General features: G+C 35.4%; 1 protein-coding gene across 1 annotated transcript; it reads left to right on the top strand.

Moving 5' to 3' along the window:
* LOC137388582 (uncharacterized) lies at positions 1 to 27,507 on the top strand. The gene is made up of 15 exons (XM_068075063.1): positions 1 to 170; positions 1,703 to 1,799; positions 2,015 to 2,192; positions 2,517 to 2,713; positions 3,698 to 3,868; positions 4,909 to 5,017; positions 5,561 to 5,659; positions 9,067 to 9,216; positions 9,360 to 9,523; positions 20,621 to 20,778; positions 21,480 to 21,649; positions 22,067 to 22,178; positions 22,853 to 23,064; positions 25,389 to 25,572; positions 27,009 to 27,507. The coding sequence occupies exons 1-14, from the start codon at positions 1 to 3 to the stop codon at positions 25,556 to 25,558; spliced, it is 2,157 nt and encodes a 718-aa protein (XP_067931164.1). The 3' UTR covers positions 25,559 to 25,572; positions 27,009 to 27,507.
* Positions 27,508 to 27,531: the final 24 nt, after the last annotated feature.

Here is a 27,531-nt window from a genome sequence, read left to right as displayed (position 1 = left end):
ATGGCTGCTGCCCATGATCCTTCTGCAACAATCATTGAATGTGGTTACTGCTTAAAAAAGAACGAAAATTTAGAAAAGCCAAAACTGTTACCCTGTGGACATATACACTGCTCAGGTTGTCTAGATGGAGTTCTGGATGCACGGAAAATAGTGGAGTGTCCAGACTGCAAGTGGGTCATTATCATTTCTCTATACAGATAGCTGTAAAGGTTCAGTTTGTTAGAGTTTAGGATATTGCTGGGCTCCAGAAACCATAAGCAGTATGCGTGTGTACGGTCAATCAGTGGTTTTTTATAAATACAGTTTTACATGTCCTGCTAATGATTGCTCTACATATGCTATCATTAAATAGTCTCATTTTGGGCTAGTGGCATGTACTAGTAGTAGAAGTCTACAGCCATACTTTAGCTGCGGCTTAACATATCTTAACATAGGCATAAGCATGCACATTTGTGTGTGCATCAGACATTGGGCTATGTATGCAGATGTACTGTATGTGTGCATTGCGCATAGATATACAGATGAATTTATTGTGTGCATAGCACATTGGGCCATAAATGCTCCTAGCAGCTATAGTTTAGAAGCAAATAGGAAATTTTAAGGTTAATAAGAAATAATAACCTCAATAAATTTAATATTAGGTGGCATTTGCACTCAGTGTCAGGGTCTTGTTTAGGAGATCATTCAGCTAAGGTGTCAGTACTGTATCAACATGCTCATTTGGACTGTATATCTATTTTACACCTATCAGCTATGAAAACAACTATTTCATACATTCAGTGATGTAGTGCTAACCTTTTTTAACCATAACTGTAAAGTTGAAATAACCGGATGTAAGCGACCAAGAGTCGCAACGCGACTTCACCATCAAGCTGGAACAGCTGGGGGGCACTGTAAGCTTCCCAGTGGGGTCCGGGGGAAGCTCCGCCGCCAATGCCTACAGGGCTTTACAATCATATATATGATATGAGAAATGAGCACGTCTGTAGTAATAATAAGTTGAGAAAATAATAAAAATCAATGCCTTTGAACTTCAGTACAAATGCTGACTGCCATCGGTTTGCTGTAATCTGATCTTAGCCTTTGTTGTAGACAACCAATTAGGACCACAATCTTGTCATGTTACATGACCATTACATCACTATATTGTACTGTATGCTGCTTTTATATTGAATGGCCACTGAATGTCAACTATAATGATATTAGTGTACTTGAATCAATGAAATAGAGCTGTAATATACCTTGAGAATTGGCAAAGTCTAAATTTTTGTAACCCTAACTATAGTTATACTTAAAAAACACACAGATTTTCTAACCATAACTTAGTTAGGGAAAGTTAGGGTAGCACTACATCACTGCATACATTTCTTGCATGTTGTTAGGTATATTTGTCATAAAGGCTTTTCGAATTTCAGACACAGTCATAGAGCTCATTGTATTAATTAGCTAATGGCTGTGTTTCATCCATAAGCATAGAGCTCATTGTATTGATTTGTTAATGGCTATGTTTCATCCATAAGCATAGAGCTCATTGTATTGATTTGCTAATGGCTGTGTTTCATCCATAAGCATAGAGCTCATTGTATTGATTTGCTAATGGCTGTGTTTCATCCATAAGCATAGAGCTCATTGTATTGATTTGCTAATGGCTGTGTTTCTTCCATAAGCATAGAGCTCATTGTATTTATACTTTCCATTTTAGACAGGTCCTGACTGGCCTGATATATGACCTGCCAGATGCCATGCTTGGGAATTCTGTTCTCCAGCATTTCTGTGATGTGTGTAAGGATAAATCAGCAGTTTGTTACTGTACACACGAGATGTGCAAGAAACTTTTCTGTCAAAAACATAAAGAGGTAACAGAGCTACAGCTATTTTTAATTCTACCATTAAGACTGTTCCCAGCTTCTTTCTATGCAGTTCTACTTGTCATCGGAGTTGTCTCCTCAAAACTGTGTCTGAATCTTAAAATTTGTGATCTGCTCTAAGGCCCCATTCTGTTCTACAATTACAGTGTCATGAAGCCGTAATGTTGGACCATCACACAGTCACTATCAAAGAGTTCATCAGTCAGCCAAAGCGGTTTGCAAAGCAAACCTGTACTGAGCACAATGATAAACCACTTATCTTCAGTTGCAGAAAATGCCGGAGCATCTTCTGTGAAGAATGTGCGGGTCCATCAAGCTGTGGAGGTGGCACTAAGTTTATTAACTGCTCTCCGTTAAATGAGCTTGTAGTATTTCAACTAAATGATATATTCTCTTCACTCATTGACTTCAATTCATTCCTATATGACATCTCTACCTTAAGTCTATAATGTGTTTGTATGAACTTTCTCTTTAACTTTCTTAGCTTGCCTCACACCTCTAAATATTAATATGTGTGTCTTTATAGGTTTGTATTACTCATACAAGCCTAGGTAGCATCTCTCAGTGCATACTCCTCGATCTCTCTTTCTACTCACTCAGTTCTTTTGTATGTTTATGTTATAATGCTATTGTTGCCGTGATCTGTAGGAGTTGCCCATCAACTTGCCACTCTCAAGGTCATAGCTGATGAAGTTAAGAATGAGGTAAAGTCTCTCAGAGATAAAGCTGAGAGTAGGAAGGACGGATTATGTAGGATATCTAAAGACGCTGATCGAGCTCTCAGTGAGTATGAAGATGAAACTCAAAGGCTGCTGACTCTGTTGGACAGCACCCGTGATATGCAGGTTGGTGTAGGGCAGTGATTCTCAAAGGCTGCTGACTCTGTTGGACAGCACCCGTGATATGCAGGTTGGTGTAGGGTAGTGATTCTCAATTATATTCTATCATAATGCGATTCCCTGAAGAAAAAAAAAATTCTTGCACCCCCACCCCCTCCCTCCCACCCCACCAATCTTGCACCCACCCCTCCCCCTGTGACTATATGTAGTATCATTTATCTATAAAATTGCTATATGTTATGTACGCCTCGGCACGGTGCTGTATCCTTATCAACAGAAGAAAGGAAGAACGGGAAGAAAGGAATATGAACGAACTTATGCCAAAACATAACTTTAGAAACTGCAACAGAAAAGATTTAACACTTTGCATTATTGCTCCGTGTGCGGCGTACATACTCAGTGCAAACAAAGCCTCTACACTGCAAAGCAAATGCTCCCTGTGCACACTCTAACAATGAAGGCATGACTGACTCCTAATGTGATGGAGGTGCAATTGAATTTTATTGCAGGACAGTAAAAAGTAAAAAGATCAAAATTAAAAAATCATGTTCCCCGAGGTCAAATGAGGTCAACCTTTGACACAGCCTCGCTCCTACACTGGGGTTGGGGAAAAAGTGCCATACTATTTGAGAAGCACTGGTGGAAGGTCTGAACGACTTTGTTATTGCACCAGCATCAGCTGGTCTTTTTCACCTAAGCTTTTAATCCTTTCGAGGTTTTTGTATCACCCCACCTACTAGTAGCAAACTTATAAAAGCCATACCTGTATTTGTTCTAAACCTCAATGGCAAAAAATGATCTCATCCAAACTCTTATATTTCTGGACAGGGCTAGTCTACAAAGACAAAAATGATATCAAATTGTAGCTGATGTTTTAGCCTTTTCTTGGTCATAGTTTCATTTGATCGAATTTCTGACACAATCCCATCTTTAAACCATTTGTTCACATGGCATATTCAACACTTGACAAATCACTGTCTTTGTTTTTAGTTAAATGAACTAAAAACAATGTACGCATCATTGAAACTGGAGGCTATTCGTCAGAGAAAGTTGACCGCAGAAGAGATCAAAAAGTTTAAGGAAGAGGTTGTTGAAGAGGAGTTGTCCTTAATCAATGTTCTTCTACAGAAGGTTTTTAAGTCTCTGAGTGATGACAACATGGTATGTACATTGATGGTGCTTTCTGTGGATGTCGCTAGAAGTCTACTATTCCCTAGAGTTACGAATACTTGAGGCTATGTAAAAACAGGTTATTAGTTATCAGTATCAATTGGCTTACCAGTTACAATTGTGACTTTTCTCTAAAATTACCTGTAGCTGGTGTAGAGAGTGACTAATGTTGTCGGTCACCAGGGCTTCTAGTTACTAGGGTTAGTAGTCACCTATAGCTAGGGTTATTGTAGTGATGGTCACTAAAGGACTGGTTACTTGTCACCAGGGCTCTTAGTTACAAAAGTTACTGCTGACTAGAGTTAGTAGTCACTAGGGTTATAAGGTACTAGCAATAAGCCTATCACTGCTCAGGATTTATTTCATTTTGAGCACAAGGGCTATCTTGCTTTCGCGATAGCAATCCATGAACATGTTCATTAAAGGCAATTGTTCCTAATGCATGGAAAGGCGGAATATATTGCCAAAAGGCCTAATACGGAAAAACTAGCTGAATGTAATAGTAAAATTGTAAAATAATTGCCCAATGGCTTTGAGTAACTTACCTGGTAAACTAGTAACTTACGCTAGATAATAAGGGCCATGCGTGAAGCCAGCTTAATAAAGCATAATGATCAAGCGTGCTAGTAAATAACCAATAGTATTTTCACAGGAATACTTTATCGTGAAAACGTGAACACTTTAACCGATGTAATGATTATGTGCTTAATGGCCTGTAGTCTAGTGGATCAGGTCGCCTGTCTGCAGACCTGAAGGTTCTGAGTCTAAATTCCGAGTGAAGTGGATTATTCGTTACGAAAGCTTCTCCGCTATAACTGGACAGACGAACAACAGGCAACAGACAAATACTGAGATATATATGGAAATATAAATATAGTTATTATTCACTAAGGTAACTAGTCACTGTGGTAACTAGTCACGAGGGTTATTACTCACTACAGTTGCTAGTTACGAGGGTTAAACTAATCAGTAAAGCTACTCAGGTTATTAGTCAGATGTGGAATCGATTCAACCTCTGCTCTTGCACGTAGATTGACCTCGTGAGAAACTGCAAGGAAACCAAAGCGGAGATATTATCAGCAGTTGAAGGAAAACTCCCATCTTTGAAAGTGCCTGCCGGAGTTACACTCGTCATCAAAGGTAATGGGCTACTAATGTCAAATACATCAGCACTAGAAATGGTCTTCGTAGTGAAGACAACAGTTTGTACATCTCCGCTGTAGTAGCAGAGACTTTCACAGCCACAGTCCTATGGCAGTGTCATCATATGTGAACCTAGGCATGCCTATACAATACTATACTACCCAAACATCAAACCATAGCATTTAAACAAAATGCTAAAACTAAATTTTTGAACAGCTGTGGCAGCACAGCTAGCAACAACATTTTTGTTTACCTCACAGCCTTGTCTATAAGTGTGAGACCTGGCAATAGTTGTTGTGAACATCGACTTTGAATCACCTTCTTCAAATCACTTGCTTCTACTTGTCACCTTCACCTGCTTCTACTTGTCACCTTCACCTGCTGGCAATTGTCACCTTCACTTGCTGCTACCTGTCACCTTCACCTGCTTCTACTTATCACCTTCACCTGCTGCTACTTGTCACTTTTACCTGCTGCTAATTGTCACCTTCACCTGCTGGTACTTGTCTTGTTTTAGTCTAGCTTTTCATCCTTTTACAGATGGGACTACGATAAATGCTGCCATCTGCTCTTCTGCTGGAAATATAGACATCAGCTTGACTCCTTCTTTATTAGCCCAACTGCAAACTCCGTCTACAGGTTGGAAAGATACCTTTTTAGTTGATTTTTTATTTTATGTGGGTAAAGTTTTAGTGCAGTAAGTGCAAAACCTCTAATTGAACGCCACCTTTACTTGAACGCAACCTCCATTTGACCGCCACTTTGACATTTTTTGGCCTTTACGAACCTACAATACTAAATTGTTAGTAGAAAAGTGTTCACAAAATGGTATTAATAATAACTTAGTTACATCAATAACAATTAATTCTTTTGTTGTTTCTGTTTGTATCGAAGTCCGTTTTTCAACTTCAAAGCTTTTTGGTTTTTTCGTTAAAACTTTCAAAGCAGCACCATAGAAAATAATTAATAACTGTATCAGACCTATAGTAGTTCCTCGTTCAACGCGGCCTTGATACATTGACGTATGTGAAAAATGGCTTACATTTATTATGGTATATGAACAACTAGTTTTAGGCGAAAAGTTGTGCTTAGCGAGTGAAACGTTTATGTTCTGCTCGTTTACGGGTTGCATTCTGCACAAATATGGGTGGAAAAACTTTTATGCAAAACTTTTATGGGTTGCATTTGTGCATTTTGCACAAATATGGGTGGCAAAACTTTTATGCAGAACTTTTATGGGTTGCATTTGTGCATTTTGCACAAATGCAACCTGTGAAAGTTTCGCTCTGCTAAAACATATGTTTGAATGTGAGTATTGAGTCCGGTAGAAGATTTGAGGTCAGAAGATATTGTGGAAGGTATTGGACAGCCAGAAGAAGAATATGTTCGTTCCATCAAAGGCAAAATTCAGAATGCAAATGGCCGAGCAAGCAATGCAAACAATTTCGTTTCAACAATGTTAATTTTTGTTTCCGCTTGTATTATAGATATGGTTTGGTTTCGTCACGTGTCTTTAAATATATATTTGTAGTATTTGATAGATTATCATTATTACATAACTTATAAATTTGTAGATTTGCAGCATATTATTTGATAGCATCCTTAGGGTTAACTCAACTCAGCTTACCCTCATAACTCCTCTTCTATTGCGTGTAAATGTCAGTTTTGACCGCAAACTGTAGCAAACATATCGATGAATGCAATGAGCTTTTATGTAACTATGTTAAATATAGTATAACATGAAAATATACCTCCAAACTTGGTACAAAATAAATAGATATAAGTTAGATATAATAATTATAAAATAAAAATAGGCCTTCAAATTAAAAAAAATTGATACCTTTAACCAATTGCAAAGCAGGGCACAGGCTATAACGTCATTGCAGATTAATTAAAAACAATAGATATCAACTGGTAAAGATATTTCTTGGATTTTAATGCATATTTATTTAAAGATCTACAAGTTGGAGATGAGTTAGCAAAGTCACTGCATCTACAAGGATTAACGTTGCTCCGCTCGAAGGAGAGTACAAAATACAGGCGACATTCACTTCACCCGTACAAGGGTTACATTAATCTTCCTAAAATTCTCATGAGCTATTTGAAAAGTACAACGTTAGCCTGTATTTAACCTCCACTATAGAGGAGGGGTTGAAAAATAGAGCGCCACGGAGTTCAAATAGAGGTCAAATTGATGCCACTACATGTACTTTTCACACAATGCCTTGTGTGAAACCTCCAACAATGAGTAATGTCTGTGCTCATGGTATTCTGATTATTGGAGTTATGTGCCTTTTGGCTATTTTCAACTCTTTAGGCACGAGTAGTTTTATTGCATAGGCAGGCCTTCACGCGGTTAGCCGGTGAGATAGACTATGCAAAGATTTTCCTGACAGACACCAGCTGGTGCTGATAGGTTTAAAGGTTTGTGCCAAACAACTCAATGTCTACTCTGATGAAAAGCACCATCCTGGGGTGCCAAACAACTCAATGTCTACTCTGATGGAAAGCACTAGCCTGAGGAAACACCCTTTAAAACTACTCCTTTATCCTTAGAGTCAGCGCAGGTGGCTGCCAACAGTACAAGGTTGTCATTGATTATCCATCAACAATGTTAACAACCAGTCGGCTATTAATTAATCAATAACCAACTGGCTATTGGTTATTGATAATTGATTATCGGTCATTGATTATTGGTTAGCTGTGATAAGTTGTTAATGATAGGCTCATGTTGAATTTATAGTTAATACAGTTCCATGTTTTGAGGATTTATCTTATCTTTCTTAGGATTTATTATTCCTTTGGTAAAAATAATTGAAGGCTTCCATGCAAGGATGAGGATTGTAGGCAACCTAATTTCATTAATTTTAATTTATCTCATCTCTAAACCAAAACTGGTCACAAACCGCCAGTAACATTTTACATGCTTGTTTATTGGTTCACAGTCTCGACTACATTCTCTTTACATTCAAGAATTGTGAAGTCATCAGTTTTTTATAAGCTTTAAACAAAAATTATCTTAAATTAATCTGTTGTTGACATATATGCTGCTATGATTGGCCAAAATGGTAAATATATTACTGCGGTCTCAAATACTATTCAGATATTACTTTGGTTAGCAGAGATTATCAAAGAATATTATAGGAGTCTATTTGTCAAAGGGTTCTTTATAACACGTGTTGTTAAATTAAACTTACAAGTAAAGCTATTTTAAAAAAGTCAAATTGGAAGGGTGCACCGTTGTAGCATGGAAACACAGTGAATGTCTTTAAAAAGCACCATTGTAGCGTGGAAACACAGTGAATGTCTTTAAAAAGCTTCGATAGCAAAACATTTAAATTGATTTCGAAATCCCTTTAGCTATAAAAGTATTTTAAAGTAAATAATCACTTGTAAGCTGAGACTTTAATGAGAAGACAAATCTCTTTCAGCTCACATTGGATATATATGTGCAAACTCCTAGATGATTGGTGTTTGGGTTTGGGATCGTTGTTTCTAAAGTTATATCTATAGGCTGATCAGCCGATAGTTACTCATAAATACTTCAAAATGAGTTTTTGTATATATATATATACATGTATATATATTTCTCAAAGTTTGTATCTGTGTATGTCCAGCTATAGATATTAAAATCTTGGAATGAAGGGTCCGTATCGCAAAATTTTTTATCTCGAACCCTCCCGTTTGCCAGTCTTATCTCTTACCAATTAAGCCACACGAGCTTGATGGATTCATTAGGAGATATATGTTGCTATGTTGGTGCAAATACACTACCGCTTTCCATTACGGTGCAACGTCATGGAGGGCGTTAGCATAGTTTTATATGTGCTCAAGTGTGAGAGCAAGTAGTTAGCTCTTATTAGTAAGCTTACTCAAATTAGCCATTGGCAGTGTGCCAAGCAAATGGCAGGTAATAGCGAGTAACAATTACCTCTTAATGCTTGTAAGCTGATTTTTAATACCCTTGCAACGCCTGGCGTTCACTTAGTCATGTCATGAAAAGAACCACAGGGTATCGATTATCAAGGTAAATGTTGCTCTTGCAGATCAAAACAAGGATTTGGAGTTGGAGTGCAAGAAAGATGAAATTAAGTCCAGAAGCAGGCGACAAGTAGAAGTGAAAGACGAGTTTGACAAACTTCATTATGAGTTTCTGAAGATTATACATGCTAAAGAATTCACATCAAAAATACTAGGTGTGTTACAGTGTAATATATGTTATAATAATTTTAGAACAATCAGATGACACGCATGTATTAAGGTTATAGAATAAGTAATGTTAAATTTATTCCGTCTATAACAAACATATTGTTATCCACCTCATACTAAACTCTTGTAGAGAAGTTTAAGGGGAAACTAACTGAGTCAGAGCATCCAGATAATGACCAGCTTATAGTAGTTACAGTAAAATCATACATACCTGGTGAAGCTGAGCGTATGATGGATGCATTGATTGAACTGTTCAATGATGTCACCAAATCAGTTTACTCTCATTCCATCAAGGTAAGCTTTAGTACCATAGCCTCCAGCATTGAGACAAACAGCTTTTGTTAATAATGAAATAATTTTTACCAAGCAGCGAGGATGATGACTGTAAGTCTAACCACCTCCAAAAAAGCCTACTTTCTTTACAGGACAAAGTCCTCAACTTTTTATGAAGTTTACTAAAAATTAAACTCAAATTGGCTCTAAAAACAGTGATTCCATTATTTTAATATTATACCATATGACATTGTCTCTGTACCCTTTCTACATTCTTACTTCATACAGTTACTCTCATCTTCCTACTTCTTACTGTTACTCTCATCTTCCTACTTCATACTGTTACTCTCATCTTCTTACTTCATATTGTTACTCTCATCTTCTTACTTCATACTGTTACTCTCATCTTCTTACTTCATGCTGTTACTCTCATCTTCCTACTTCATACTGTTACTCTCATCTTCCTACTTCATACTGTTACTCTCATCTTCTTACTTCATATTGTTACTCTCATCTTCTTACTTCATACTGTTACTCTCATCTTCCTACTTCATACTGTTACTCTCATCTTCTTACTTCATATTGTTACTCTCATCTTCTTACTTCATACTGTTACTCTCATCTTCTTACTTCATACTGTTACTCTCATCTTCTTACTTCATACTGTTACTCTCATCTTCTTACTTCATATTGTTACTCTCATCTTCTTACTTCATACTGTTACTCTCATCTTCTTACTTCATACTGTTACTCTCATCTTCTTACTTCATACTGTTACTCTCATCTTCTCACTTCATACTGTTACTCTCATCTTCTTACTTCATACTGTTACTCTCATCTTCTCACTTCATAGTGTTACTCTCATCTTCTTACTTCATATTGTTACTCTCATGTTCTTACTTCATATTGTTACTCTCATCTTCTTACTTCATACTGTTACTCTCATCTTCTTACTTCATATTGTTACTCTCATGTTCTTACTTCATGCTGTTACTCTCATCTTCTTACTTCATACTGTTACTCTCATCTTCTTACTTCATACTGTTACTCTCATCTTCTTACTTCATACTGTTACTCTCATGTTCTTACTTCATATTGTTACTCTCATCTTCTTACTTCATATTGTTACTCTCATCTTCTTACTTCATGCTGTTACTCTCATCTTCTTACTTCATACTGTTACTCTCATCTTCTTACTTCATAGTGTTACTCTCATCTTCTTACTTCATATTGTTACTCTCATGTTCTTACTTCATATTGTTACTCTCATCTTCTTACTTCATATTGTTACTCTCATCTTCTTACTTCATACTGTTACTCTCATCTTCTTACTTCATACTGTTACTCTCATCTTCTTACTTCATACTGTTACTCTCATATTCTTACTACATACAGTTACTCTCATCTTCTTACTTCATACTGTTACTCTCATGTTCTTACTTCATACTGTTACTCTCATCTTCTTACTTCATACTGTTACTCTCATATTCTTACTACATACAGTTACTCTCATCTTCTTACTTCATACTGTTACTCTCATGTTCTTACTTCATACTGTTACTCTCATCTTCTTACTTCATACTGTTACTCTCATCTTCTTACTTCATACTGTTACTCTCATATTCTTACTACATACAGTTACTCTCATCTTCTTACTTCATACTGTTACTCTCATCTTCTTACTTCATATTGTTACTCTCATATTCTTACTACATACAGTTACTCTCATCTTCTTACTTCATACTGTTACTCTCATGTTCTTACTTCATACTGTTACTCTCATCTTCTTACTTCATAGTGTTACTCTCATCTTCTTACTTCATATTGTTACTCTCATGTTCTTACTTCATATTGTTACTCTCATCTTCTTACTTCATACTGTTACTCTCATCTTCTTACTTCATATTGTTACTCTCATGTTCTTACTTCATACTGTTACTCTCATCTTCTTACTTCATACTGTTACTCTCATGTTCTTACTTCATATTGTTACTCTCATCTTCTTACTTCATATTGTTACTCTCATCTTCTTACTTCATGCTGTTACTCTCATCTTCTTACTTCATACTGTTACTCTCATCTTCTTACTTCATAGTGTTACTCTCATCTTCTTACTTCATATTGTTACTCTCATGTTCTTACTTCATATTGTTACTCTCATCTTCTTACTTCATACTGTTACTCTCATCTTCTTACTTCATATTGTTACTCTCATGTTCTTACTTCATGCTGTTACTCTCATCTTCTTACTTCATACTGTTACTCTCATCTTCTTACTTCATACTGTTACTCTCATATTCTTACTACATACAGTTACTCTCATCTTCTTACTTCATACTGTTACTCTCATGTTCTTACTTCATACTGTTACTCTCATCTTCTTACTTCATACTGTTACTCTCATCTTCTTACTTCATACTGTTACTCTCATATTCTTACTACATACAGTTACTCTCATCTTCTTACTTCATACTGTTACTCTCATCTTCTTACTTCATATTGTTACTCTCATCTTATTACTTCATACTGTTACTCTCATATTCTTACTTCATACTGTTACTCTCATCTTCTTACTTCATACTGTTACTCTCATCTTCTTACTTCATACTGTTACTCTCATCTTCTTACTTCATACGGTTACTCTCATGTTCTTACTTCATACTGTTACTCTCATCTTCTTACTTCATACTGTTACTCTCATGTTCTTACTTCATATTGTTACTCTCATCTTCTTACTTCATACTGTTACTCTCATCTTCTTACTTCATATTGTTACTCTCATCTTCTTACTTCATACTGTTACTCTCATGTTCTTACTTCATACTGTTACTCTCATCTTCTTACTTCATACTGTTACTCTCATGTTCTTACTTCATATTGTTACTCTCATCTTCTTACTTCATACTGTTACTCTCATCTTCTTACTTCATATTGTTACTCTCATCTTCTTACTTCATACTGTTACTCTCATGTTCTTACTTCATACTGTTACTCTCATCTTCTTACTTCATACTGTTACTCTCATCTTCTTACTTCATACTGTTACTCTCATATTCTTACTACATACAGTTACTCTCATCTTCTTACTTCATACTGTTACTCTCATATTCTTACTACATACAGTTACTCTCATCTTCTTACTTCATATTGTTACTCTCATCTTCTTACTTCATACAGTTACTCTCATCTTCTTACTTCATACTGTTACTCTCATCTTCTTACTTCATACTGTTACTCTCATCTTCTTACTTCATACTGTTACTCTCATCTTTTTACTTCATACTGTTACTCTCATCTTCTTACTTCATACTGTTACTCTCATCTTCTTACTTCATACTGTTACTCTCATCTTCTTACTTCATACGGTTACTCTCATGTTCTTACTTCATACTGTTACTCTCATCTTCTTACTTCATACTGTTACTCTCATCTTCTTACTTCATACTGTTACTCTCATCTTCTTACTTCATACTGTTACTCTCATCTTCTTACTTCATACTGTTACTCTCATCTTCTTACTTCATACTGTTACTCTCATCTTCTTACTTCATACTGTTACTCTCATCTTCTCACTTCATACTGTTACTCTCATCTTCTTACTTCATACTGTTACTCTCATCTTCTCACTTCATACTGTTACTCTCATCTTCTTACTTCATACTGTTACTCTCATCTTCTTACTTCATATTGTTACTCTCATCTTCTTACTTCATGCTGTTACTCTCATGTTCTTACTTCATATTGTTACTCTCATCTTCTTACTTCATGCTGTTACTCTCATCTTCTTACTTCATGCTGTTACTCTCATCTTCTTACTTCATAGTGTTACTCTCATCTTCTTACTTCATATTGTTACTCTCATGTTCTTACTTCATGCTGTTACTCTCATCTTCTTACTTCATACTGTTACTCTCATCTTCTTACTTCATATTGTTACTCTCATCTTCTTACTTCATATTGTTACCCTCATGTTCTTACTTCATACTGTTACTCTCATCTTCTTACTTCATATTGTTACTCTCATGTTCTTACTTCATACTGTTACTCTCATCTTCTTACTTCATATTGTTACTCTCATCTTCTTACTTCATACTGTTACTCTCATGTTCTTACTTCATACTGTTACTCTCATCTTCTTACTTCATACTGTTACTCTCATCTTCTTACTTCATACTGTTACTCTCATCTTCTCACTTCATACTGTTACTCTCATCTTCTTACTTCATATTGTTACTCTCATCTTCTTACTTCATATTGTTACTCTCATGTTCTTACTTCATATTGTTACTCTCATCTTCTTACTTCATACTGTTACTCTCATCTTCTTACTTCATACTGTTACTCTCATCTTCTTACTTCATACAGTTACTCTCATCTTCTTACTTCATACTGTTACTCTCATCTTCTTACTTCATATTGTTACTCTCATCTTCTTACTTCATATTGTTACTCTCATCTTCTTACTTCATACTGTTACTCTCATGTTCTTACTTCATACTGTTACTCTCATCTTCTTACTTCATACTGTTACTCTCATCTTCTTACTTCATACTGTTACTCTCATCTTCTCACTTCATACTGTTACTCTCATCTTCTTACTTCATACTGTTACTCTCATCTTCTCACTTCATACTGTTACTCTCATCTTCTTACTTCATACTGTTACTCTCATCTTCTTACTTCATATTGTTACTCTCATCTTCTTACTTCATGCTGTTACTCTCATGTTCTTACTTCATATTGTTACTCTCATCTTCTTACTTCATGCTGTTACTCTCATCTTCTTACTTCATAGTGTTACTCTCATCTTCTTACTTCATACTGTTACTCTCATGTTCTTACTTCATGTTGTTACTCTCATCTTCTTACTTCATGCTGTTACTCTCATCTTCTTACTTCATACTGTTACTCTCATCTTCTTACTTCATACTGTTACTCTCATCTTCTTACTTCATATTGTTACTCTCATCTTCTTACTTCATGCTGTTACTCTCATGTTCTTACTTCATATTGTTACTCTCATCTTCTTACTTCATGCTGTTACTCTCATCTTCTTACTTCATAGTGTTACTCTCATCTTCTTACTTCATATTGTTACTCTCATGTTCTTACTTCATGCTGTTACTCTCATCTTCTTACTTCATACTGTTACTCTCATCTTCTTACTTCATATTGTTACTCTCATCTTCTTACTTCATATTGTTACTCTCATGTTCTTACTTCATACTGTTACTCTCATCTTCTTACTTCATATTGTTACTCTCATGTTCTTACTTCATACTGTTACTCTCATCTTCTTACTTCATATTGTTACTCTCATCTTCTTACTTCATACTGTTACTCTCATGTTCTTACTTCATACTGTTACTCTCATCTTCTTACTTCATACTGTTACTCTCATCTTCTTACTTCATACTGTTACTCTCATCTTCTCACTTCATACTGTTACTCTCATCTTCTTACTTCATATTGTTACTCTCATCTTCTTACTTCATATTGTTACTCTCATGTTCTTACTTCATATTGTTACTCTCATCTTCTTACTTCATACTGTTACTCTCATCTTCTTACTTCATACTGTTACTCTCATCTTCTTACTTCATACAGCTACTCTCATCTTCTTACTTCATACTGTTACTCTCATGTTCTTACTTCATATTGTTACTCTCATCTTCTTACTTCATATTGTTACTCTCATCTTCTTACTTCATACTGTTACTCTCATGTTCTTACTTCATGCTGTTACTCTCATCTTCTTACTTCATACTGTTACTCTCATCTTCTTACTTCATACTGTTACTCTCATCTTCTTACTTCATACTGTTACTCTCATCTTCTTACTTCATACTGTTACTCTCATCTTCTTACTTCATACTGTTACTCTCATCTTCTTACTTCATATTGTTACTCTCATGTTCTTACTTCATACTGTTACTCTCATCTTCTTACTTCATACTGTTACTCTCATCTTCTTACTTCATACTGTTACTCTCATATTCTTACTTCATATTGTTACTCTCATCTTCTTACTTCATACTGTTACTCTCATCTTCTTACTTCATATTGTTACTCTCATCTTCTTACTTCATACTGTTACTCTCATGTTCTTACTTCATACTGTTACTCTCATCTTCTTACTTCATACTGTTACTCTCATCTTCTTACTTCATACTGTTACTCTCATCTTCTCACTTCATACTGTTACTCTCATCTTCTTACTTCATACTGTTACTCTCATCTTCTCACTTCATAGTGTTACTCTCATCTTCTTACTTCATATTGTTACTCTCATCTTCTTACTTCATACTGTTACTCTCATCTTCTTACTTCATACTGTTACTCTCATCTTCTTACTTCATACTGTTACTCTCATCTTCTTACTTCATACTGTTACTCTCATCTTCTTACTTCATATTGTTACTCTCATCTTCTTACTTCATACTGTTACTCTCATCTTCTTACTTCATATTGTTACTCTCATCTTCTTACTTCATACTGTTACTCTCATCTTCTTACTTCATACTGTTACTCTCATCTTCTTACTTCATACTGTTACTCTCATCTTCTTACTTCATACTGTTACTCTCATCTTCTTACTTCATACTGTTACTCTCATCTTCTTACTTCATACTGTTACTCTCATCTTCTCACTTCATACTGTTACTCTCATCTTCTTACTTCATACTGTTACTCTCATCTTCTCACTTCATACTGTTACTCTCATCTTCTTACTTCATATTGTTACACTCATCTTCTTACTTCATACTGTTACTCTCATCTTCTTACTTCATACTGTTACTCTCATCTTCTTACTTCATACTGTTCCTGTCATCTTCTTACTTCATACTGTTACTCTCATCTTCTTACTTCATACTGTTACTCTCATCTTCTTACTTCATACTGTTACTCTCATCTTCTCACTTCATACTGTTACTCTCATCTTCTTACTTCATACTGTTACTCTCATCTTCTCACTTCATACTGTTACTCTCATCTTCTTACTTCATATTGTTACTCTCATCTTCTTACTTCATACTGTTACTCTCATCTTCTTACTTCATACTGTTACTCTCATGTTCTTACTTCATACTGTTACTCTCATCTTCTTACTTCATATTGTTACTCTCATGTTCTTACTTCATACTGTTACTCTCATCTTCTTACTTCATATTGTTACTCTCATCTTCTTACTTCATATTGTTACTCTCATCTTCTTACTTCATACTGTTACTCTCATCTTCCTACTTCATATTGTTACTCTCATCTTCTTACTTCATACTGTTACTCTCATCTTCTTACTTCATATTGTTACTCTCATCTTCTCACTTCATACTGTTACTCTCATCTCGTTACTTCATATTGTTACTCTCATCTTCTTACTTCATACTGTTACTCTCATCTTCTCACTTCATACTGTTACTCTCATCTTCTTACTTCATATTGTTACTCTCATCTTCTTACTTCATACTGTTACTCTCATCTTCTTACTTCATACTGTTACTCTCATCTTCTTACTTCATACTGTTACTCTCATCTTCTTACTTCATATTGTTACTCTCATGTTCTTACTTCATACTGTTACTCTCATCTTCTTACTTCATATTGTTACTCTCATCTTCTTACTTCATATTGTTACTCTCATCTTCTTACTACATACTGTTACTCTCATCTTCTTACTTCATATTGTTACTCTCATCTTCTTACTTCATACTGTTACTCTCATCTTCTTACTTCATATTGTTACTCTCATCTTCCTACTACATACTGTTACTCTCATCTTCTTACTTCATATTGTTACTCTCATCTTCTTACTTCATACTGTTACTCTCATCTTCTTACTTCATATTGTTACTCTCATCTTCCTACTACATACTGTTACTCTCATCTTCTTACTTCATACTGTTACTCTCATCTTCTTACTTCATATTGTTACTCTCATCTTCTTACTTCATACTGTTACTTTCATCTTCTTACTTCATACTGTTACTCTCATCTTCTTACTTCATACTGTTACTCTCATCTTCTCACTTCATACTGTTACTCTCATCTTCTTACTTCATATTGTTACTCTCATCTTCCTACTACATACTGTTACTCTCATCTTCTCACTTCATACTGTTACTCTCATCTTCTTACTTCATACTGTTACTCTCATCTTCTTACTTTATACTGTTACTCTCATTTTCTTACTTCATATTGTTACTCTCATCTTCTTACTTCATATTGTTACTCTCATATTCTTACTTCATATTGTTACTCTCATCTTCTTACTTCATATTGTTCCTCTCATCTTCTTACTTCATACTGTTACTCTCTTCTTCTTACTTCATATTGTTACTCTCATCTTCTTACTTCATACTGTTACTCTCATCTTCTTACTTCATACTGTTACTCTCATCTTCTTACTTCATACTGTTACTCTCATTTTCCACTTCACCAGTATGCTCGTGAGAAGACATATTTTTCTTGAGAGAAACACGACTTTTGGATGTTTCAGGATTTCTATTATTTCCCTATACACAGCATGTTTTCTAGCTTTTTTTTGTAGTTACTGTATTTTTTTAGTTATCACTTCAACTCTTTGCTCTAAAATCATCGGACGATATTGAGTCAGAGAATTATTTGAATTTTTGATTGTTTCTATGCATTCTCAGTGTCTAAAAATTTTTGGTTCTCAGTCTTTCTTTCAAACATTTATTTGTTACTTCATAAAGCTATAATACAGCCGGTATTTAGGAGAACAGATTTCATAGAGGGAATTTTAAGAGAAATTTGTTTGGTTTACCCCTTCGCTCTTAAGAACTAGTGAACTACAATTGTTACTACTCTATTAGACTAAACCAATGACAATCTTTAGCCTCAGGCCACCATTATCTCTTAGTTTTATTCTTTGCTGCAAAACTTACATACTTAAATACTTGTTTTTATGTTGGCTCTTAGATAGGCAAATGTCTTAGTTATCAACTTAAGTCTGTCCATCTACTACAATATTCAATCATCGCTTTTCTTAGAACGAATAGTTTATTGGTAGAGAGTTAACAGTCAAGTCTGTGTTTTTTTAACTCGATGTGGTGGCGCTAGACTCACTACAACTCTCCTTTGGTGAAGTTGCATATTATTTACTCTCACCTGCTGTTGTCTAGTGTTTAAGCGTGTAAACTTCAATTCTTCATCACAGCTGGTCTATATATTTGTGAAGAACTTTTTTTACCAATTCATTTTATATATAAAATCTATGAGTGTCTGCACTTTTTCTATCAGTTAGTGAATTATGAGGCTTGTAGTCATAGAGCTAGAATTGATAGGAGTGTAACTCTTTGAGTAACTGCATTTTGTGTTTAAAGTTGAGACTTCGATGAGTCATTTTTCTGTATTAGAAAAGTCTAACAGTGTCTGGTATATCTCTGCTTCAAACTATCACAAACCAAGTAAAGCTCGGCTCCAACTTATGCTGTATGTATGGCATGCGAGACGCTGTGCTCTGCTATGCAAAATTTATGCATGTGTGCGCTTGATGGGAACCAAATTGCTATGAAATCGCGGGGAGTCGCAACTAACTCCTCCACGCATTCCTCAAGAGCATTGTCCTGCACGGTTGCACGCTTTATCAAAACTATTGGTCTGAATAAGGCATTGGAATCAATTTCATATTTGTTTACCTTGTAGTGAACGCTCATACTAAACAGACTTCATACTAAACCCGTTCATATTTAGTCTATTACATTAAGATCCAAATATTATCATTTCTACTTCTACAGTCTTCCAACACGATGGTGACCTAATACCTGTGCATTGAAAAACCTGTATTCTCCATTAGCCATACCCAAACTGCTTTTAGCCTCTTTCTTCCCAGAAATCATCAGCATCTTAAGTAGCAATATTTTCTGGAGTATATATCGAGTCTTCACTTGTAAAAATGCGTATTTCTCATTTCTTACAATGCACGTCATTTTTTTAATTTTCTCTTTATATTTCATACAAGAGTTTTTAGTGACCTTTAAAAAAATTTGCTGACTTTTTGACTTCGTTAGAGTCATACATAATCAATATCTGCCAACAGAATTATAAGGTCATTAGCATTTTACTCTCAATGTGCTAGCGCCAAAACTCATTGACAAAACACTGTTAGTCACCATAATACTTCTCATTAGCGACTATGGTACTCTTGACCAGCTACTATGGTACTCTTTACTAGCTACTATGGTACTCTTTACTAGCTACTATGGTACTCTTTACTAGCCTCTATGGTACTCTTTACTAACTATTATGATACTCTTTACTAACTACTATGGTACTCTGTACTAGCTACTATGGTGCTCTTTACTAGCTACTGTGGTACTCTTTACTAGCTAATATGGTACTCTTTACTAGCTACTATGGTCCTTTTTACTAACTACTATGGTACTCTGTACTAGCTACTATGGTGTTCTTTACTAGCTACTATGGTGCTCTTTACTAGCTGCTATGGTACTCTTTACTAACTACTATGGTGCTCTTTACTAACTACCATGGTACTCTTTACTAGCTACTATGGTACTCTTTACTTACTACTATGGTGCTCTTTACTAACTACTATGGTACTCTTTACTAGCTGCTGTGGTACTCTTTACTAGCTGCTATGGTACTCTTTACTAACTACTATGGTACTTTGTACTAGCTACTATGGTACTCTTTACTAGCTACTTTGGTGCTCTTTACTAGCTACTATGGTACTCTTTACTAGCTGCTATGGTACTCTTTACTAGCTACTCTGGTACTCTTTACTAGTTACTATAGTACTCTTTACTAGCTACTATGGTACTCTTTACTAGCTGCTGTGGTACTCTGTACTAGCTACTATGGTACTCTTTACTAGCTGCTATGTTACTCTTTACTAACTATTATGGTACTATTTACTAGCTACTATGGTACTCTCTACTATGGTACTCTTTACTAGCTACTATGGTATTTCCTGCTAGTCACTGCTGTACGCTGCATATAATATATTTCACATATTGTTGACCATCTTTTAATGATAGCTTCAGTTTCTCTGTATACACAAATTTTTGCCTCATATGGTATATTGTTTATCTAAATTTTGTTATCATCGGCAACAAAATGTCTTTTTGACTATTGTAGCATGACTACAGTGGAAGCAAAACTGAGCTAGGAAAGGCATTAACAACTGATCTACAGGATCCTAACGTTAAATTTATTGCCCGTCTCGTTACGGATGAGAAAATCAGAATCATTGGATCACCTGCTAACAAGGAAAGAGACCTTCGCACATTAGAAATGTAAATTCGGGCTTTTCTGGTATTTTAAAGCTGAAGATAAATACCAGATAAATACTAGGGGTGGACTACTCATCAATCCAAATTAAGGAGTTGTCTGCCCGTAGCTATTCTTTTCAACATTGATGAGTTGTCCACCCCTAGCTCTTCCTTTTAACATTTATAAACTGTCTGCCTATTGCTCTTCTTTTTGCCATCGATGGGCTGAATGCCTATAGCTCTTAGTTTTTAAGATTGAGGGTGTGTAGGCCCAAAGCTATTCCTGTTAACAATGAGAAAACAAACAAATAGATATACATACTTTTATGTTAAAAAAATGTGAAGGAACTAGCTGAATGCCTGGCATTGCAGGGATCATAAAATAATTACCAAATGAATTTGAGTAACTTACCTGGTAAGCTAGTAACTTACGCTAGTCTATATCTTAACTGTGATAGATTGACGTTACGCATAATGACGTTACGCGTAACATCAAGCTGATTAATATTATGTTTGCCAGCGCGGAATAAGTATGCGCCCTATTCTGCCATAGAATGGCAATGACAGCGTAGTCTATTTGGTTAGCTTACCTGGATTCAAATCCAGTGCCAAGCAGGTTTTTTTGTACTCACAATTTCATCACTATATCTGGACAGACGATCGACAGACAGGCCTTGAGATTTATATATATATATAGATTGTTTTAAAACCTGTTTATTTTACAGTTACCTTCTTGCACGAAATATGGGGAGTACAGGCCAGACTAAGACAGCGCAAATTCAAACAGACATAACCTTACCCAATGGAACATTAGTGTCTGTCATTGAAGGTGACTTGACCAATATGAAGGCTGATGCTCTCGTGAGCCCTTCCAGAGCGGATCTGATACCCCAAAGTAAGTTGGGCTGTAAACTGATGGGGAATTATTTTTACAGTAAAGTTTAGTTTCTCACTTTGAAACCTAATGCTAAGCGTTGTTATTGGTTACACAATCTAGTAACAAATTTCGCTTTATAGTTTCCTATTACTATTTTCCCATGTCATTCATGTTCCACTTTGGTTTGGAAAGTCGCGAGACCCTCGTCGATATCCTAGTTTACTAGTTGACAGCTACTTGCTCTAAGTATTTCTACTCGAGGCTCGGCTGCATTACTATTTAATGTTTCTGGTTTTTTGTCAACAGAGGATTGGGAGTTGCTACAGATATTGTTTATGTGACGATCCTAGTCAGTTGTCTCTTAAACTCTGTACACTGTATAAAACTTTTTCAACTTTCTTACACGGAATGATAACTTTCTAATGATCATTGAAGGCGGAATCAGCAAAGCTATAGCTATAGCCTGTGGTCAAAGGTTTCAAGTCAAAGGAACAGAGTTTATTAAAGCTCGTGGGTTGTTGAAGGAGGGAGACCTTTTTACTCTGATGTAAGTTGAAACCCCTAGTCTCTTTTTATACGCTTGTTCCAGGCATCCTTTGGTGTCCATCACACTGATTTTTGGTACTTCTATGTTGAAAGCTTGACAAAGCTAATAATACTGAGACATCTATTATAAAGAACCCAAAATATTGTTATAAGACTGCCTTATGTCTTTCTCGTCACATTCAATTTTCAAAAACAATTTTTTTTGGTAAATATTTTCTGACATGAACTGGTGAATTTATTTTAATCAAGTCGTTTTTTAATTGAATCGATTTAAAATAAAATCAATGTTTTTAACTGATTTGATTAAAAGGGATTTAGATAGCTCTGAGAGAAAGAAACTGTTAGAATATAAAATAAAATCATAGACTCGTACAGTAACAGCATGTCATGCAGTATTACATAACACACAATAGAAATGCAGCATACGACAGCAACATGAAATGTCTTGCAACTCCAACATAACACAGTCGTCCCAAATAATGAAGTAACTTAGCTCTACATCAGAATGTCACAATATTTATCCATCAGAGGGAGCTGGTAACGTGTACATGTGTCTAATAATAGATATAATTTTTGATATTACTATTTACAAAACAAGCTCGTTTTGCTGCTATCACACACCCTGCAGTTATTGGTAGGAGCGTACATTATAAACAAGCAAAGTTCCTGTTGCAGGGCTGATGGCAGACTAGTGTATAATGGTGTACGCTATGTTATCCATGCAATAGCTCCAGTACCTAAGAAAGGTACCAGCAATTATGCACCAACCTCGGTATCTAAGAAAGATGCAGATGTTGAATCAATTTTACTGAACATAATAAAAGGTGCTCTCAAGGAAGCTGAAGATTTGAAATGCAGGACCATCGCTTTGCCTACCATCTGTGCAGGTGACAGTTTGTCTAATATTTCAAAATTTTCATGTTTAAAATTATCATTGAACTTTTACCATGCGTTGAAGTATTAAAGGAATTCTACCGAAATGAAAACACTTAGTGAAGACAATGGTTGAACCTGCTAGCGATCTGTGAGTCTTAAGTAACTGCATATTTTTCCAGTGTCAAGAGTAAAGCCTGGTTTCCATATGATAGCGCAATGATCGTGTGCGGCTCAGTGATCATGCGCAATGAATTTCTTGGGCTGCGATGCAGTGTTCCCGTAGCACGTGTAGGCGCCATGCTTGCATTGGACAGGGTGGGTAATTTCCTTACTTTTTCGTTCGAGAGACCGATTTATTCGGAAAACAGCTATCCATTGCGACCTTGCGCTGTCATATGAAAACCAGGCTTACTCTTTCCTACGAGCGACCGATTTCTCCGGAAAACAGCCCTCCATTTGAATTGTGGGATAGGTTGAAAAGTTGGAGCGGTGTATTGTGGGATACATCATAGCGCGCACCCGTCGCAAGGATCCATTCTGTTGGATCCTTGCGATCAGCGTATACACGTCACGGGATCATCGTGCGTTGGTGTTTCCAAATCACAGCTGGCCCATGCTCGGCGTCGTGCATATTGTTGCGCGCCTTGCGCTGTCATATGGAAACCAGGCTTTACACTGGCTGCAAGCAGTGAGATAATGTGATCAACAACTTGGTATTATCATGGTGATGATTTTAGTAGCTATGATTTTAGTAGCGAGTTACTCCGTATAGTTAAGACTGTTTCTCTAATTTTTACTTTAATAAGAGCCATGTCCATTTGAAGCCACGCTAAGAGCGTTAGGAAAAAAGATTGTGCCATGTGGGTATTGAACCCAGAAATTTTGATACCAGGCCAAGCTCCTAACCACCTGCACCACTCCACTACCTTTTCATGTCTAAGAATAATTATGAGCATAGTTATTACACCTGATTATCTCTCACGCTGCATGAAAGTGCAAGGGTGCTAGTCTTTACTATAATAAGATTCGTCTCCCCCTGACCAAAGACTTGGTTGGAGGTTGGTAAAAAAGATTGCATTGTCTGGGATTTGAACTCGTGACATTTGGCTTAGCAGCCCAACACTGTTACACTTGGGCTTATCAACATATTAGAATAATTGTACACATATTTATAACATCTGATGATCTCTCATGGCACACTAGACTGCCAGGCTACTAGTCTGTAGTAAACATGGGAAGCAAAACAGAAGCCAATAATGCTTCAAAATTAAGACCTATAATCTCTATAACAGTCCTCAGTTTTCTTGTACTTTCCCTTCACTGCCTAGCAAAAGTGTATAGTAAGTTACATTTTAGAGCAATTACTATGAGTTTAGACATATCAACGATGTTTTTTTCTTAAACTCTGACACCCATTCACCACTGGATGTACGTGATGATGCGGCTGGAACCTTAAATTTATAGAATTGCTTCAATATAATAGTGAACGGCTAGCAGCAAGCAACTTAAGACTTCAGCGCTAGAGCAAGGAATATGTCTATGTTTATGTCTATGTCTGAGTATGTTTAAACATTGTCAACATAAAATGCTTTGAGCTTATATCTGCAGAAGAAGTTGTTTTAAACTTTTAAAGTGAACAGCCACACAAACATGTGTTCAAAGATTCACGGCAACTAGAAAAATATTTTTAGACCGAAGAAGATTAATTATTGGCTATGGCTCTAGCGCACTCAGGTGTCAAACGCAGGCACCTGGGCCAAATTCGGCCTGTGGTGTAATTATAATGAGCCCGCAAATTTCAAACAAGGAATGAGGCTGAGGTCGGAGTACACGCTCACGGAGGCAGCTTGACAACTTGTGTAGAGAAATTGCTTTTAGTATTTTCTACTTCGAAGTAAATTTGGCCCAATTTTTCTAAAAGAGACAATATAGGCTGCTGCATAAAATAATACCGGCATTTTTCATTTAATGTTCATGCTATGGGAATGCTATGGGAATGCTATGGGAATGCTATGGGAATGCTATGGGAATGCTATGGGAATGCTATGGGAATTTTTATAAAATTTGGCTTTTATGCCTGTTGAAAATTAATACTACAGACAGAGTGATGGTAAGATATTGCTTTATTGATTTGATCATATTGGAATATATTTGCTAGGTTTTAGTCAGTTCAGTTTGGTTTTTCGACTATATGGGGTCACTTTGCAAATTGTCCATCAACATTCTAGCAGTCCAGCCTTCGACTTGTAACTAAATTATTTGTCCCTCCATCCATTTGATTCTGACACTCTATGCTTGAGCGTGTTGTCTAGTCCTTACAACGCTGCTTTTATAGGAAGCGCAGGTGTTCCCCTGGCGACATGCGCTCGCTCTTACTGGACTGCTCTTGTCGAGTTCTCTTCCAAAAATAGTGCTCCTCATCTGAAACACGTTTACTTTGTCAATGATCGGTCTACATTGAGGAGAGAGCTATACTCTTTAATGGTTGACATGTCTGCTAAGTAAAACGAACAACTCAGGTGAGTAACAATAGCACCAAATTATGGCTACTTTATTACTAAATGAACAGTTTACTAGTCTCAAGTCTTGTACACTTGGCTGGCATTTAGAGTTTCTTTACCAAAGAAGCCAATGCTATTAGACACTTGCTAGAATGTGCCAAAAACTAGACATGCCAATGAATTGCGATCACAATTAAGTACTTGAAAGAGTTGTATTTCATACAAAACTTATGGAAATTATATCTCCTCTTATATACAATGTACAACAAACGAATGCCCGGCATTGTCCGGGTAATCAAAAAGTATTTGCACAGAAAATTTATTTCTGTGCTGTTAAAGCTATTAATGCTATTATTTAACATACAACAGCAGTTACCATTCTAACTTTTAAATGTCATATCACGAGAAAAGTGTTGTGTCTAGTTCAAATAAATTAAGAGAAAACATAATGGCGCACTTTTATCTATTAATAGTTAATCATGTTCAAGCGTGTGAAGGATATACAGTATGTATATGGTAAGAGTGGTGGGTTCGATAAGAATGGCCTAGCCCTGTGGTTACAGGCTTTTGTTGGTAGACTAGGGACTTGAATGTCCAATTCTAGTACAAAAATGATTGTTCATTGTTAAAACTTTATCGTTGTAACTGGACAGACAAACGACAGACGAACAGACAGACAAATATTGAGATTTATATATATAGATTGAGATTATATATAGATTATATATATTATGTAATATATATATTATATATATAATATTATATATATATTATACAATATTATGTATATTATATATAATATTATTATATATGTATATATTATATAATATTATATATATATAGATTATATATATATATACATTATATATATAATATATATCTATATAGATTCTATATAGATATATATTATATATAGATTACTTCTATATACATGTATATTATATATGGGCGTGTTCATAAATAATAATTTGACACTTAAAGTTATTTGATGCCAACTACACATGCTCATTTGCTCCCAATATAAAAATCTTTTTGAGTTAATTGATGCACTACTTTCTTGGCTTTCCGGTAATATAAAATTTACTGCTTTCAAAATAGTAGTTCTGGAGCTATGAAGTGCGTAAATGATTGGATATCACAAAATGTCCCATCATTTACGCAAGTTGTACGTAAAGAAAATACTGCATCAATTAGTTCAAAAAATTTTATAATGGAAGCAAATGTGCATGTTTAGTTGGCATCAAATAACTCTAAATGTCTAATTATTATTTATGGACACGCCCATATATAGAAATCTTTATATATACCTATATATTTTTTCCCTTATACATATAAATGAATACATATATTTTTTCTATTATAATATAATAGAAAAAATATAAAATATCTATAAAAAAATATATAAATATTATTTATATATTTTTTCTATATATCTTTTGTATTTTATACTTTAGCCTCTCTCTGTGAAAATAGCGGATATCGATGTTGGATCAACTTCAAACCAACTTCAGCAAGTTCTACTCAATGTGTGTAGCTAAAGTTCTCTTGGCAGCAGGACGGGCTCTAACTGGCCACGCTGACACTGTCACAAAAATATTGTATCTGATAGATTTGCTTCTGTGCAGATTCAAGCGTAAAGTTTTGAACCTTGATGATTTGTTAACGAGTGTATTGTATTCTATTTTTGTTTTTCTGTAACCCGACTACTTTGTATTTATTTATTAGATGTTAAAGATGGCACAGTTCATAAAACTCTGGGTATCGGAGTTTTTAGCTTTTCCAACTTGTAGATAATTCTGTGTGACCTTGACCTTTACAGAGCTATGTAAGTTATGCTTCCACAATTCTAGTTGATAACAATCACTTCTATGCACATTATTTTGTTACTTTTTACAGTTTTCTAACACAAAATATTGTAGCTTATTTATCTGATATAAATTCATTCTTACGCTATTGACTACTCTCTCTTGCCATAGT

The sequence above is a fragment of the Watersipora subatra genome, chromosome 2 (genome assembly GCF_963576615.1).
Source record: "Watersipora subatra chromosome 2, tzWatSuba1.1, whole genome shotgun sequence".
Taxonomy (NCBI): Eukaryota; Metazoa; Bryozoa; class Gymnolaemata; order Cheilostomatida; family Watersiporidae; genus Watersipora; species Watersipora subatra.
The sequence above is the reverse complement of the archived record's forward strand: the minus strand, read 5'-3'. Positions and strand labels throughout refer to the sequence as shown.